Raw genomic sequence first — 14,596 nt, forward strand, 5'->3', positions numbered from 1 at the left:
AAGTTCCAAGTACTCGACAGGCAAATGTTACTGAGTAGAAAAACTTTCTGAGGTCTCTTACTGCTGTCTTCCCTTGCCGTAGCACTTTTTTGAGGTGCAGTTGAAAAGAGATGGATTCTGCTCTTAAATTTTTACTAAAGGACTGTCTGCTTAACTGAGGCAGGGTACTCCTGAGCAGAAGCCCAGGTGTCCAGTCTGTAGTTGTCCTTGGCTTCTCGCCTGGAGAGGAAAGAATTTGGCTGATGTCATGAAATACCAGAACAATTTTTTAGCTTTAATTGTAAACAGTGATAAGATGCCAAGAGAATGAGGCATCAGAAATGTCATATTTATCCTAAAATGGTTATCTGAAGAGTATAATTGGGGGAGGAGGAGGTGTTAGTAGTTTTTTGTTGGGTTGGGCTTTTTTTAGTGAGGTTGTTTCTTTTTTTTTTTTTAATTTTGACTAGCATGACTTTCAGTCTTATGATTGAGCAACAGAGGAAGTCATTAGTATCCCTCCCCTTAAATATTTGGTATCAGAAATTCCATATGAAATAATTACTTCCGTTGTGACAAGGAGGTCCAGTTATTCATTGCCATTCACTTGTGGCCATTCTTTCTTTGTTTTGTTAGGTTTTTTGATTTTGTTGGGGTTTTTTTTACTAATATGAAGGAGGGCACTTAAATGGCAGTCCTTTAGGGAAAATTGTGTTCTTAGGACTACATAATAAAATTTCATCCTCTGTTATCCATAGGACTTAATACAATTGTTAACATCCATAAGTTCATGTAGAACACCTTCAGCTTTTGCAGAGGATGCACACTTTTTTTGTCTTTTGCTTCATTGCATATGTTCAAAGCTTTAGTGCTGCTACTGAAACATTGTGGGGGGAGGAAAGTGTTTATGTAGATACCTCTTGAGTTTTTTTGCATTCTCACTTCTTACCCTGCTTCCTTTCTGTGAATCATTGTAACTATTTATTCTGTGGATTCATTTGCATTTTGGGTTCCAGTGCAGCATGTCATCTTAACTAGTTTCCCAAAACACCGTTTTAGTCACTTTTGCGAAAGGGCTTGAAGTAAAGCATGTAAAGCAATGCAGCCTTTGGCATCCTAGTATGAAGTACTTGAAGACAGAGGTTCAAAACATATGTTTCCTCTTTATTTGTAGTATAAAAGTAAGCCAAATTATGAGTTTTTAGAATGGCGAATCTGGAAATACCTCCTTATGAGCCTCGGTTGCATCTTTAAGCTCTCTAATTGCATCTAAGAATGTGATAGTGGAGAAAGAAATGCAGGAGATTGGAAGAAGGAAACCTCAGTTGTTTTTTACAGCCAGCAACTTAATATACCTTCAGTAACTTCTGGCTAACTGTTTTGGGAAGTGTCTTTTTACTATCACAGGTTGAATGCACTGGCCTGCTTGCTTTACATTAGCAATACTGTGAGAGAAGGAGGTACTACACGTGGTCTGGTATTCAGATGAGAAAAGCATTCTCATTCTGATATCCGTCCTGTTACTGACAACCAGTATGAAGCTTATTCACAGAAGATCTAAAACAATGAGACAAACACCACCTCCCTCCCCTTTCAGATTTAGAGAATGCATACTTAATAATGCAAGCATCCACGTTTTCATGGCTGTGGAAGTAGAATAGCAGCTGTAGTACTGAGCTGCTGTAAGAGTGAAAAAAATATAATCAAACATTCTAATTTTAGAAATAAAAGTGCCTTAAGAAGGCTCTCAGTCTTTTATCTTAAAGGTTTGAAAAGGTGTCCTGAAATGGCCATAGCAGTAACTATTACAAGGAAATACTTAGAGATCATCTGTTGGGAAAGAAACTTGATTTTAGCTGGAAAAGAAGTACTATCAGGAAGAAAAGAGATGCATCTCTCTCTTTCTGGAAGAAAATAAGAGAAAAAACAAAGCTATTTGAGAACATTCTGATTTTTTGCACAAAGATGACAACATTGTATATAAGATTTCTGTACTCAAATGGGTCTTAGGAATATCCAAGATGCTTTCAGTTGTGGTCTCGTTGAAAAAAGTTCCCGATTTTCTTAGCTATTTTACATCATAGGAATGCAAGCTGTAATGAGTTTGGGTTTCTATTTTGAACATTAAGGAAGCATGTGGCTCCTTGATTATTGGCATGTTGCCTTTTAGCTAAACTGAACTGCAGGAAAACAGAAGTAAAGCTAATTAGCACTGAGTTAAAGCTGAGCTAGGAAAATACTGCATATGATACTGCATTAATTTTCACCAGAGGTAATTTTGAGGAGGCATGCAACTCCCAACAGACTTTGCAGAACAATAAAAAGCCAAGTCAAGCAGACATGTCTTCTCTTTAAAGATGCTAATTCTTTGAATAACTGCCTTTAATAATTTGAAATAAAATTGGCAGTGACAATACTTGTTCTGAAGTAGCAGTAATTCTAGAGCTTCAGAAACTTTGTTGCTGTTCAAGCTACTGGATTACTAGTGGGTACTGCCTAGTCTGATGGTGGTTCCTCATTGAACATGAGACCTTTCACACTACTGCAAAGATCTTTTTGATTCATTAGTTCTGATATTGTTACACTTTACAATCGGAAAGGTTATACTAATATTTGATTTGGTTTTGACTTTATTTGTCTTATTTAGGCCTGAAAGGAGGAGCTGGAGGACCTGATGGACAGGGTGGTACCTTCCGGTATTCCTTCCATGGTGACCCACATGCTACATTTGCAGCATTCTTTGGCGGCACAAATCCTTTTGAGATCTTCTTTGGAAGAAGGATGCCTGGTGGCAGAGACACTGAAGACATGGAGGTGGATGGTGATCCATTTGGATCATTCACTAGTTTTAGTATGAATGGTTTCCCAAGGGAAAGGAATACAGTTGGTAGCCAGTTGCGTCGTAAACAAGATCCCCCTGTAATCCATGAACTTAAAGTGTCATTGGAAGAGATCTATCATGGCTGCACAAAAAGGATGAGGATTTCACGTAAAAGGCTTAACCCAGATGGTAGAAGTGTCCGAACAGAGGACAAAATTCTAACTATTGAGATAAAAAGAGGATGGAAAGAAGGCACTAAAATCACTTTTCCAAAAGAAGGCGACGAAGCACCCAACACGATTCCAGCTGATATTGTTTTTATCATTAAAGATAAACCTCACTCTCACTTCAAGAGAGATGGATCAAATATTATCTATCCTGTTAAAATCAGCCTAAGAGAGGTAGGTTTCTTTTTTTGGTAGAACTCTAAATGTTAAAACCTTACAATATGGTAGACTGGCTTTGCTGCATAAGCTGCATGGCATCAGTAAAGTTTTGTGGTTTGTTTTTTTTTTTTTTTTTAATAGTGCCAGTCTTGTGAAGTCAGCACCTGGCTGCAGAGCACAGTTTTTTATAGTTGAAGCAATAACTTTTAATAAAAATGGAGGAGTAATTCGAGATACTAACTATAGCTAAATATATATTAGGCTAAAGTAACAAGCACAATACAATGAAATACATCAAATATAGTATGCTCCTTACTGCTGTGATATGATTGCTATTTCCATAGCACAGAAGTAGAAAGGTCTTAAGTATTTCCACTGCCAACAAATTCTAAGTTCTGCCTTCATATGTCATAAGTTATTTCAATGTGATTTCAAAGTACATAGAGATTGATTTCATGAGTTTAAATTATCGTGAACAGGTGTTATAGGAGCTATATATAACAACAAAAACTGTATAGCTTTTTAAAATTCCATTCCAAGTCAAAACACATTGACTTTCAAATAGAAAAATAAAAAAGCCAGTTGAGCAGATTTCTTGAGGATCTGAAGTCTTGACAAGGTCGTTATTTAAAACAGTGTAGCTGAGTGTGTGTGATATTTTTTCTTCTTAAGTAGCATTAAGTGGATAAATAAATTCTTACTTGCATTGTAAGATTCTTAACTAAAAATATATCTGAAGTTATGTGAAGCCCCTAAAATAGGATGGGGGGGGGGGAAACTATCTAATGTTGATATGGGTAATGCAGTTCCTTCATGGATAAAGGCCTATTTAGACACTGCATTGATCTGCAAGTGGGACATTATCAACATAGACAGTGTGCGGAATCAGATGAAGCTGAAGGAATCAAAATGTTGTTATTAGAGACCCTACTAAAGAAAGCAAACTATTGGATAAAACGGGAGAAGGCCTATGGTATTTCAGTTTTGATGCATGAAGATAGTTGCTTGCTTTTCTTTGAGCCTCACCAATGCTTACATAAGATGGCTGTGAAATTTGATGTGCTTCTGCTTATGGACACTTGATTGTTGTTCTGCAATTTGATATAAGATAGGCTGATACTGTATTAGAGTGTACTCCTGTGCAATGTAAACACAAAATGGAACAGGACTCTAAATTTCCACTGGAGACTGAGAAGCTGAATGTATTTAGAGAAGTATGAGGGAGGAGTTTCCTTTGTGCTCAATTACTGTATTATTTGATAAAGTCTTTTGAAGGGTATATAAGCTCAGTTGCCCCTCCAGTGACCATCACCTAAGATTGGTAAAATCTGTGATACTCAGTGACAAATGGAAGCCTCCCTTTTTTAGGATAGGAACACTGTATTTGATTTTTGACATCTCAGTTGCACACAGTGGAAATATTACTTGTTTCGAATGCTGGTCTTTTCTAACTAATCCAGATGCAATTGTAGGTATAAATAAAGTTCTGATCAATTTCTTTTTCTCATGATACAATCTTTCTTTAGGCTTTATGTGGCAGCTCTATCAATGTGCCAACGATAGAAGGAAGAACCATACCCATGACAGTAAACGAAGTTGTAAAGCCGGGGATGAGAAGAAGAATTATAGGATATGGTCTGCCATTTCCCAAAAATCCTGACCAACGTGGAGACTTAATTATAGAATTTGAAGTAATTTTCCCTGATAACATTTCTCCGGCTTCAAAAGAAGTACTTAGGCGAAATCTTCCAGTTTCATAAAATAAAAGACTCTGTATGTCAACATTTTAAATAGGACACTGGAAATGCAGAAGACTGGCAAGTCTGTGCTTTAAAAGTGCAATCTGTAACAACTAGTGGAATATTTGTGATTGTTTTTTGTTTGTTTGTTTGTTTTGTGGGATGGGGGGGGGGAAACACTATAATGCTGCATGAGAAGAAAAGGGTTAAGTACAAGTCATACAGGTGACTTCTGCAGTAAAATTTACAGGGAAAACCGCTTGTTTTATTTTACATCTTCCCAATCAGAAAAGTTTATTCATGATTTTGCCTAATGTAAAATGTAGTCAGTTTTTATGAAGTCAACACATATTTCAGGTTGGATGAAGCTTTGAGCAGCTGAGTCTGGTTGAGAGGCATCCCTGCCCATGGTGGGGAGGTTGGAGTAGCTTTAAGGGACCTTTAAGGTCCCTTCCAGCCTAAGCCATTCTATGATTCTGATACAGAACCTGAGCTTCCAAGTACTTTATTTCTTGTATCTCTACCCTATCTATAACATTACTGTTTATATAGAAATTGGAGATAATAGTAGAAATACACATGTGTATAAGTATTTTAAAGAGCAAAACATGAAAGATACCATTTTGATACATTGCTTTTCACTGCACAAAGCATAGGCTGGGAAAATCTGGGCTCCTTAAACAGCCCGTAGTGGAATGAAAGCATTTTCTTTATTGCTCCAGGATGTGTGAGGACTGCATTGTGAGCCTAGCAAAAGGGCATGTGGCTTGAGGAGTGAGAGTGGACATTTGGTATGGGACAGTTTCTCAGCAGAAAAAGATTCTACAAGTACATAAAGAGCACGTGGTGACCTTGCTGCCACGAATGGGGCAGGGAAACTAGTGACAAATAGCATGGAGAAGGCTGAGGTATTCCATGCCTTCTTTGCATTAATCTCTACTGGTAAAACAAGCCTTCAAGGAATTCCAGGGCCCTGAAACCAGAGGGAAAGTCTCCAGACTTTCAGACACCTCAGGTTGCAGTGCACTTATACTCAAAGTCCATGAGCCTGGCACGTTCTACTCCTAACTGTTTAGGGAGCTGGCTAATGCCTTTGGGCAGTCACTCTTAATTATCTTTAAGCAGTCATAGAGACTGGGACATGTTCTGGTAGATTGCAAAAAAGCAAATATCACTCCTATCTTCAAGAACAAGAAGGAAGATTTTGGGAGCCACAGGCTTTTCATCCTCACCTCAGTCCTTGGGAAAGCAAGGGAGAAAATCCTCCTGGAAAGCATTTCCAAACACAAAATAGAAGAAGGTGATCAAGAGTAGTCAGCATAGGTTTACAAAGGGGAAAGTGTGCTTGGGATCGCATTGCCTTCAACAGTCAGGTGACTAGATTTGTGGGTGATGGGAGAGCAGCCAGTGTTGTTTACCTTGAGTTTAGTAGACAGACTGATAAAGTACAGGTCAGATAAGTGGAAAGTGAGACAGATTAAGAACTAGCCAAAGAAGTGGGCACAAGGGGGCTGTAGTAGCACAAGACCCAGTTATAGGCAAGTCAGTAGTGGTGTACACTGTGACTCAGTACTGGGGCCAATACTATTAAATGTCTTCATTAATGACCTGGATTATAGGCAGAGTGCATCCTCAAGCAAATTTGTAAATTATGTGAAACTGGGAAAAGTGACTGGTAAGAGCAGATGATGTAACACCTTTCAAAGGGACCTCAGTGAGCTGGAGAACTGGACAGATGACTCTCTCAAGTTCTGCAAGGGGGAGTGTGAAGTCTTGTTCCCTGAGGAATAACCCAAGGTATCGATACACCCTTTGAGCTGATTGGCTGGAAAGCAGCTTTGCTGTGACCTCGGGGTCTCCAGTGGACAACAATGCACCCTTGTGGCAACAAAGGCCAAAGCCTTGCTGACAGGCTGAGGAAGATGATCCTTCCTCTCTACTTTCTTCACTGATGAGGATGTATCTGGAGTACTCTGTACAGTTCTGGGCTCCCCAGCACAAGGAAAATACAAACTTAGTGGAGAGGATTGAGCACAGGGCCATATGTAAGAGGCTCAGAGAACTAAAATTTCAGTTAAGGGGACCTTATCGCTGAATATAAATACCAGATGGGAAGGAATGCAAATGTGGGAGGCAGGTTCTTTCAGGAGCTCTCAGTAACAGGACACACGTTGAAAAATGGAGGATTCCACTTGAGCATTAGGAAACACCTTTTTATTCTGAAGAGTAGTCAGACACTGGAACAGGTTGCCGAGAGCAGTTGATCATACCTGGAGATACTCAAAACCCGACTGGGCATGGTTCTGGGCAGCCTGCTCTAGCTGGCCATGCTTAAGCAGGCATGTTGGACTATGTGGTCTCAAGACATTCCTTCCAACTTAAATGATTCTGTCAACTTGGACTTCTCCCTTTTCTCTAGACAGTTCTATGGACTGTGCTCTGCAAATGAGGCATAGAACAAGGATGGGTGGTACTGATGGGGCTGAGGAAAAAGATGCACAAAGGACAGTCTAAAAGCATTTGACTAGTGCATATTTTTAAAGATCATGCTGATGTCAAGAATTCATTATTTTTGAAGGCTGAACTTTATTCTTGTGAAGAAGGAAAAGCCCAGGTCCCAGCTGAAGGAGAGTTTGCTTAAGACACAAAGTGGGATAGGGGTTGCCCATAACTTTCCTGTGCTTGAGTTAAGTCTTTTTTTGAATACACACATGAGTTACTTTCTAGAGTTAAAAAGTGCATAAGGAAATGAAGAGCCCCCTGTAGCGGTCTGGTTTTGTAATACAGTAATAGGGCTGGTTCCCTTGATTGTGGATTGACTTTGGTGAAATAAATGCTGGCATGCTTTATTACTTGAGTTTAAAATCATGATGCAGTGCTTTAACAACACTTCTAAAGGTTTTTTTAGTTTGATGGTTTTTTTGGTTGTGGGGTTTTGGGTTTCTTTTTCCTTCATAAGAAAATATGTAAGATTTGCTGTCAGCCTTCTGCCTGTGGAAATTCAGTAGTTACCTGGTCTGTTAGGTAGCTTAAATAGCAGTGTTATCTTCATATATGTGATTTTCTTCAGGAAAGTAAATCATATGAAGTTGGAATTTAAGTTACAATAACTTCTTAACTTCTTAATGAGCACAAGATGAATCCCATTTCTGCTACTTAAAGGAATAGAACTTCTGGGAGATGCTGTTCAAGTCAATTTCTGAACTGAAGATCATTTCATACAATACCAGTTAGTTGTCCTAAATTGACAAGGAGCTAAAAAATTGCTGGAGCAGTGTCATAAAGGGAAGAAATTTCCTGCTTAGTGCTTATTCATATTGTTAACACTATATATTTGTTCAAAAAATTCCCATTTCGGTATGTTCTGCATTGCATTTCCAATGTGATTTTTTTTTTTTTCAGTAAAAAGTATAAAGTTGGGGTTTTAACTCATTTGTTATGATGACAGATGCTATAAGCTACATGACTTGCAAAGCATATCATAGTAAAACACCTGTTCATCAGTTTAAAGGTAATGGAATTGAACATTTTGTAATCCAGAATCTTGTAACCATAGTCCAAGTTATTTAAAAAAAAAAAAGGCAAAAAAAAAAAAAGACAGCAACTAGGACTCTTTTGTAACCATCTTCTGGTAAGAGGATTAGTGTTAAATTGAGGAATTGCAGTATCTTGTGTATTTAGAGGTGTATATATACATATGTATAGCAAACTAAACTTTTCCAACTGTTTTCATGCTCAAAATACAGAACTATAGGACTGGTATGAAATGCTTGTATTTCTTTTCTTATGGAGAGGTAAGAAAGTATATGTTTCAGAATATAGCATGTGGAATTACTTCAAAATATAAGAGGAAGCATTAATATCTATCTAATCCAGAATTCACAAAAATTAATATTTTTCTAATAAAATACGTGCTTGAGCTATGTTTTAAAACCCACTTCATTATTTAATAAAGGCTGCTTGGGAGAAGGAGGCAAATGGTTGTCCTCTGTATCTCTTAACTACTAAAATACATGGAAATAAAGCTGGGATCTGAAGGATCTTCTGAAGATTGTTTACAGTGCTACAGAAAGTAAAAGTCATTTGGTTACTTTGGAGTGGAGGAGTTCATTCAACAAGTCTGTGAAAATCTCTACTTCTAAAGAACCTTTTTTAATCTCACTAACATCAAGCTTTAGGATAACTTAAAGCTGTTAGAAGACTAGGGCATTACAACAGTTTCTCCTTTCTGCTATGCAGTGGTACTCTGTGGTTGCTCCAGAGCAGACTTTCTGACGTCATGAAAACACTGGTATCCCACTCTTCCATTGAGCTTGTTTTGTGTTATCTATGCTGAAGACTTGCTGGAAGCTTATTTTTAGTGTCGTGGTTTTGGGTTGGTTTTGAGTTCTGACCTGGTTACTTTGTTATGGAAGTAACAAAGTCTCTAACTGGGCTCTAACTTGTAACTTTGTGTGTACTGACTTCTATTTGCCTTTCATTGGGTGGAAGCTTTTTCTTTGAGCGTCCTCTTTAGTATTCATCCCTGTTTTCAATATGCTGAAGATGAGCAGTGCGTATTGCGATGATCGATCAAACTATCAGTGTTCTAGTTCTCAGATGTGATAGTTTTAGTACTTTTAGTAAATGCTCCAAACAGTATTTATGTCTGATTCTCAAAAATCCAAGCACAGGGAGAAAGCATCCATCAAACTGATTCATAGTGCAATAAATGAATCAAGCTCTTGAACTGATTGTACTTTAAATACTAAAGAGCCAAAGCTGACTTGCTTTTAAAGACCTGGTTGAACTGTGCACAGGTAGCAGTGGGCCATGAAATTCTTGACTTTGCATAGTTTTGCTTAGAGATTGGAGGGGATCGTTGTCTTGACTGGATAATCTGCTAATAGTTGTGGATTTTTTTTTTTAATTTTTGTTTTTACCTGGAAAGTGAGTTGTATCTGACCACGAATCAGTTCTTCTAGGGAAGTGCCACTAGCTCTGTGCTTGCATAAACTAAACTTTCCCTAGTAACAAGTCATACTTGGTATTAATAATTATATGGTTTTGAGATGTATTGGGTGCCTCTGGCTAATATTTAGTTTATGTTGTGGCAGTGTTCTGGTTTTACACAGCAGGCAGTGAAACATGACACGACTGTTTGCTCACTCCCAGTGAGATGGGAGAGAGAATTGGGGGGAGGAAGGTAAAACTTGGGCCAAGATGAAGACTGTTTAATAGGACAAAAAGAGAAGAAAAAATGATAAAAGAAATTACAAATAGCATAAAATGCAATTGCTTGCTACTTGCTGACTGATGCCCACCCATTCCCCAAGCAGTGGGCCACCACCCCATGGCCAACTTGCCCGGTTTTATTCAGCATGACATCATATGGTATGAAATAACCCTTTGGGATTTGGGTCATCTCTTCCAGCTATATCCCCTCCCAAGCCTCCTCTCTGGCAGGACAGTATGAGGAGCTGAAAAAGTCCTTGACTTAGTGTAAGCAGTGCTCAATGGGAACTAAAACTTCAGTGTGTTACCAACGTCATTCTCATACTGAATACAAAATGAAGCACCGTACCAGCTAGTATCAAGAAAATTCACTCTACCCCAGCCAAATCCAGGACAGAAAGGAAAACAATAGTTATTTCCAAACTTTTATTTCCCTTAGCCTTACCTGTTCATGGATTACTGACTAATTTTAAGAAGTGCTAGGTTGCTTGATTTTTGTCTCTCATCTTGTCATGACAGACTGTTATTTCACTGCTTTAGATAATTGCATACTTGATGCTGACCTATGGTGTCTGGCTGACAGGATTATACTTCATGGATAGGGGGTTGAGAGAGTGATGTGGCTGAATGACATCTGTAGTGTCAGATGGCAGAGAGTGGAATGCACAGTGCAGGAGAAAGAAACAACTCAGATGATTATGGAGAACAGAAGTATGTTTGTAAAGATTTGGTCAGTTTTGCATTTGGAAAGCACTCATTGCCAGATCCAGAGTCGCTTCCCATAGGGATCCACTTACAGAGCTCCAAGTTTCATAGAATCATAGAATGGATTATGTTGGAAAGGACATTAGAGATCATCTACTCCAACCTCCCCACCGTGGGCAGGGGTGCCTCTCAACTAGACTCTGCTGCTCAAGGCCTCATCCAGCCTGGCCTTAAACACCCCCAGGGAGGGGGTATCCACAACCTCCCTGGGCAGCCCTTTCCAGAGTCCCACCACCCTTGTACTGAAGAACTTCTTCCTGAGATCCTAAAACTATTCTTCCTCAGCTTAAAACCATTCCCTCTTGTTCTATCATGAGACACCCTTATGAAAAGTTCCTCTTCAGCCTTTCTGTAGGATCCCTTCAGGTACTGGAAGGCAGCTATAAGGTCCACTCTAGAGTCTTCTCTAGGCTGAACAGCTCCAGCTCCCTCAGCCTATCCTCATAGTAGAGGTGTTCCAGCCCTTGAATCATCTTTGTGACCCTCCTCTGGACTTGTTCTAGTGGCTCTGTGTCCTTCTTACGGTGGGGACACCAGAACTGAATGCAGTATTTGAGGTGGGTTCTCACAAGAGTGGAGTAAAGGAGAAGAATCCCCTCTCATGACCTGCTGGCCATACTCCTCTTGATGCAGCCTAGGATACAAAGGAGTTTGCCTTCTGGGCTGCATGAGCACACTGCAATCGGTACACCCATGTCTCGTTCTTCAGAGCTACTCTGGACCCACTCTGCACCCAGCCTGTATTTGTGCCTGGGACTGGCCCAAAACAGATGCAGGACCTTGCACTTTGACTTGTTGAATGTCATGCAGTTGTCACTGGCTCACTTCTCAAGCCTGTCAAGATCCTTCTGGATAGCATCCCTTTCCCTCAAGTGAGTCCACCACACAGCTTGGTGTCATTTCCAAGCTTGCTGAGGGTGCATGCAATGCCACTGTCTCTGTCACTGACAAAGATGTTAAACAGCTCTGGACCCAGTACAGATCCCTGAGGAGCTCCACTTATCACTGGTCTCAACCTGGACATTGAGCTGTTGATCACAACCCTTCGAGTTTGTCCATCTGGCCAGTTCCCGTGCTGACACAGTCTCCTGGCGTTATTGGTTTAGATAGTTGATGGAGGTTGTAAGAAGGTTTGGAAGTGACTAGACAACTGAAAAAACAAACACCCTATTCCTTTGTAGGATGCACATCTTACATGCTAGTTCAACTCCCTGGTAATGTACTTTGGGGATAGAATAGGTTTTACCCCACCACTGAAATTTGCTGTTTCAGGGGTGCATTTGAATTTATAGGCTAGACCTAAAAATACGGGTCATAGACTTACTACTGTAAATATCATTAAAAGAAAATTTTCCGGCCAGTAACTGCTAGTGCTGCTTTGCATCTGGCGTTAACAGTTCTCACTAGATTGCTCACTGAGCCAATCTAACAGGACCAGGGTATCTGTATATTCACTCTCTGTTTGTCATGCAAACGAGCCAAGTGGCAGTACTTATGGCAGTATTTATCTCCTCACAAAGTACAGAATCTTGTCAGATTGCTCAGAAAAAGATCTATTAGGTGGCAGGATTGGCTTTCTTCGGGCTCCTCCAGCTTAGTTCTTCTATTATTCAGAGTACTGTTGCTCCCCTTGGGTCTAGAAGATACAGCTGTCCCGTGCTTGTTTTGTTCCTCTGGAATAACTGGCGTACACAAGGGAGGAGCTATGCAACAACAATCTTGTTAGTCATGCCTAATTGCTTTATCAAGGACAGATTATAATCTTCACAGTCCTGCCACCATACATAATTAGCCAAAATCCCTACCCATCCAGCTCCTGAAATACTGTGAAGCATTTTCCTGAATAAGCATTTGATGGCATGCTCCAAAAAGAAAGTGTCTCAACTGCTTGTATTTATATCTAAAGAAAGACTGACGTACTGGGTTCAATGACAAGCAGCCCTTGCATGAAAGCTTTGGCCATGTCTAATAAGGACCTTAAACTACTTCTGAGAGCAATCCAGGAAAATAATGTATTTTTATTTTCCTCATGTGCCAACAAACTGATTTTAAAAGTAAAAAGTAGGAAGCAAAATAAAAATGCCTGGGATCCCCTGCCTACTCTTTATCAAGTCTCAATTACAAACTAGAAGTCAATGTGCAAACTCAGTTTATTGCTGCTTCATCAACTTTCAGAGGATGGTTTTATCCACGTTCTTTTGTTTAGATATAAACTATCAGTTTAATGCTATCACAGATACTGTATGTTCTCCTTATAAACACCATCAATGTTTCTTCTCAGTCTTATTTTCATTAGACTAAACAAGGTAAGGTCCTGAAATATCTTAAAAGAACCTCTTTGTTTTCTGGTCATACCAGAAATTATTTTAAGCAGTTGCTTCATTTTAAACACAAATGACCAGAAAGATACAATATGCTACAGGTAAGAACTGCCTATTTTTTTATATATATATACACACACACATACACACACGTTTTTTAAATGTAGTGAAAGAATCCTAGTGTATGGTTTGTAGTATAGTATTTGATATCCAGTAACATAACTGTTCTACTCCACATTCTTTTTCCACATACATTATGGCTGTTGCACGCTATGATTCTCACATCCTCAGTCCTGTGGGTGAGAAACTGAAGAATGATAAGCTGCAATGTGTAATATACTCATAGGATAAAAGGTCTGAAACCCTTTATTTTATTTTATTTTTTTGGTAGTGCACAATTTACTTTTCCTTCTAAAACAAGGCTAATGGGTTATTAACATTTTTATTTAAATAGTTAAACTCTCCAAAAATGTCACCAGAAGTGAAATTAATTTTTGGATCCTAACTGTTCTGAATTACTGGAGACTTATTTGGATTCATGGCCCAGTTTTGATGTGTGTTAATTAATGTCGGCAGATGTTTCCCTAGTGGGTACACGTTCAAAGAAGCCTGAGAGCAGAAACTGTTGTAGTTGGGGAAAATGTCTTGTGTCTGTTAACAGGTTTTTGTTCTTTGAGGTTCTCAACAGTCTGACTCTTTTCTATCTCTGTGGATTACACAGTCAACAGTATGTTATGCTGGTCAAATCTACATGGTTGAAACTGCTAATTCATGATCAGAGCTATATTAGTAAACAGCACTTGCAACTTAGGAAAAAGCTAGTACATGTAGCGGTAATGGACAGGTGAAACTAAGTGGTTTACACTTGTTTATGAGTTCTTGCCAAAGTTGGGGGCTGCTATGACCATTTCAGAACCATGCTGTTCTACATTTGGCTTTCAACAATAATTTCTCATGAGTGCAGAGTCCCTGTGATTTAAATGACAACAAAAAGGTTAAGTTTAATTATGTAAATAGTGTCTACAGGCTCCATAGTTTAAAGCTGATGCTGTTGCTCCATGCTGTAAGTAGGATCAGCATAGTTCTTGTACAACTTCAGCTGTCTTTTTCCATCCATTTCCCTGTGAAAGATGGAAACATTAATAACGCTTTTATTGAAGAAAGTTTTGCAGCAGATACCCAAACTGGGGCTATGCTAATGTCCACGAGTTTTTAACATAAAACAAATCTGCACAACCTTTGTATGTCACTGTATGCAAATGGGACTGTTTTCATTTATATTAACTAAATTGTTAACATCAGTAATGACCGTGAACAGTATTTACTGTTTTTTAACACTGATTTAATTCTCTTTGCAGAAGACAGAATGAG

At 39.0% G+C, this 14,596-nt stretch overlaps 1 protein-coding gene across 5 annotated transcripts in view; it reads left to right on the forward strand.

The window, feature by feature from the left end:
- Nucleotides 1-9,809, forward strand: part of DNAJB4 (DnaJ heat shock protein family (Hsp40) member B4) — a 28,071-nt gene extending 18,262 nt beyond the window's left edge. For 4 of the 5 annotated variants that reach the window (XM_054383913.1, XM_054383910.1, XM_054383911.1 and 1 more), the window contains exons 3-4: nt 2,627-3,201; nt 4,713-9,809. In XM_054383913.1, coding sequence (XP_054239888.1) covers nt 2,627-3,201; nt 4,713-4,946 — 809 coding nt within the window. In that variant the 3' untranslated portion in view covers nt 4,947-9,809. Of the gene's footprint in view, nt 1-232; nt 252-2,626; nt 3,202-4,712 lie in introns of those variants that run through there. The other variant, XM_054383914.1, reaches the window with a different exon arrangement.
- The last annotated feature ends 4,787 nt before the right edge of the window (nt 9,810-14,596 follow it).

The sequence above is a fragment of the Indicator indicator genome, chromosome 10 (assembly GCF_027791375.1).
Source record: "Indicator indicator isolate 239-I01 chromosome 10, UM_Iind_1.1, whole genome shotgun sequence".
NCBI classification, from domain to species: Eukaryota; Metazoa; Chordata; class Aves; order Piciformes; family Indicatoridae; genus Indicator; species Indicator indicator.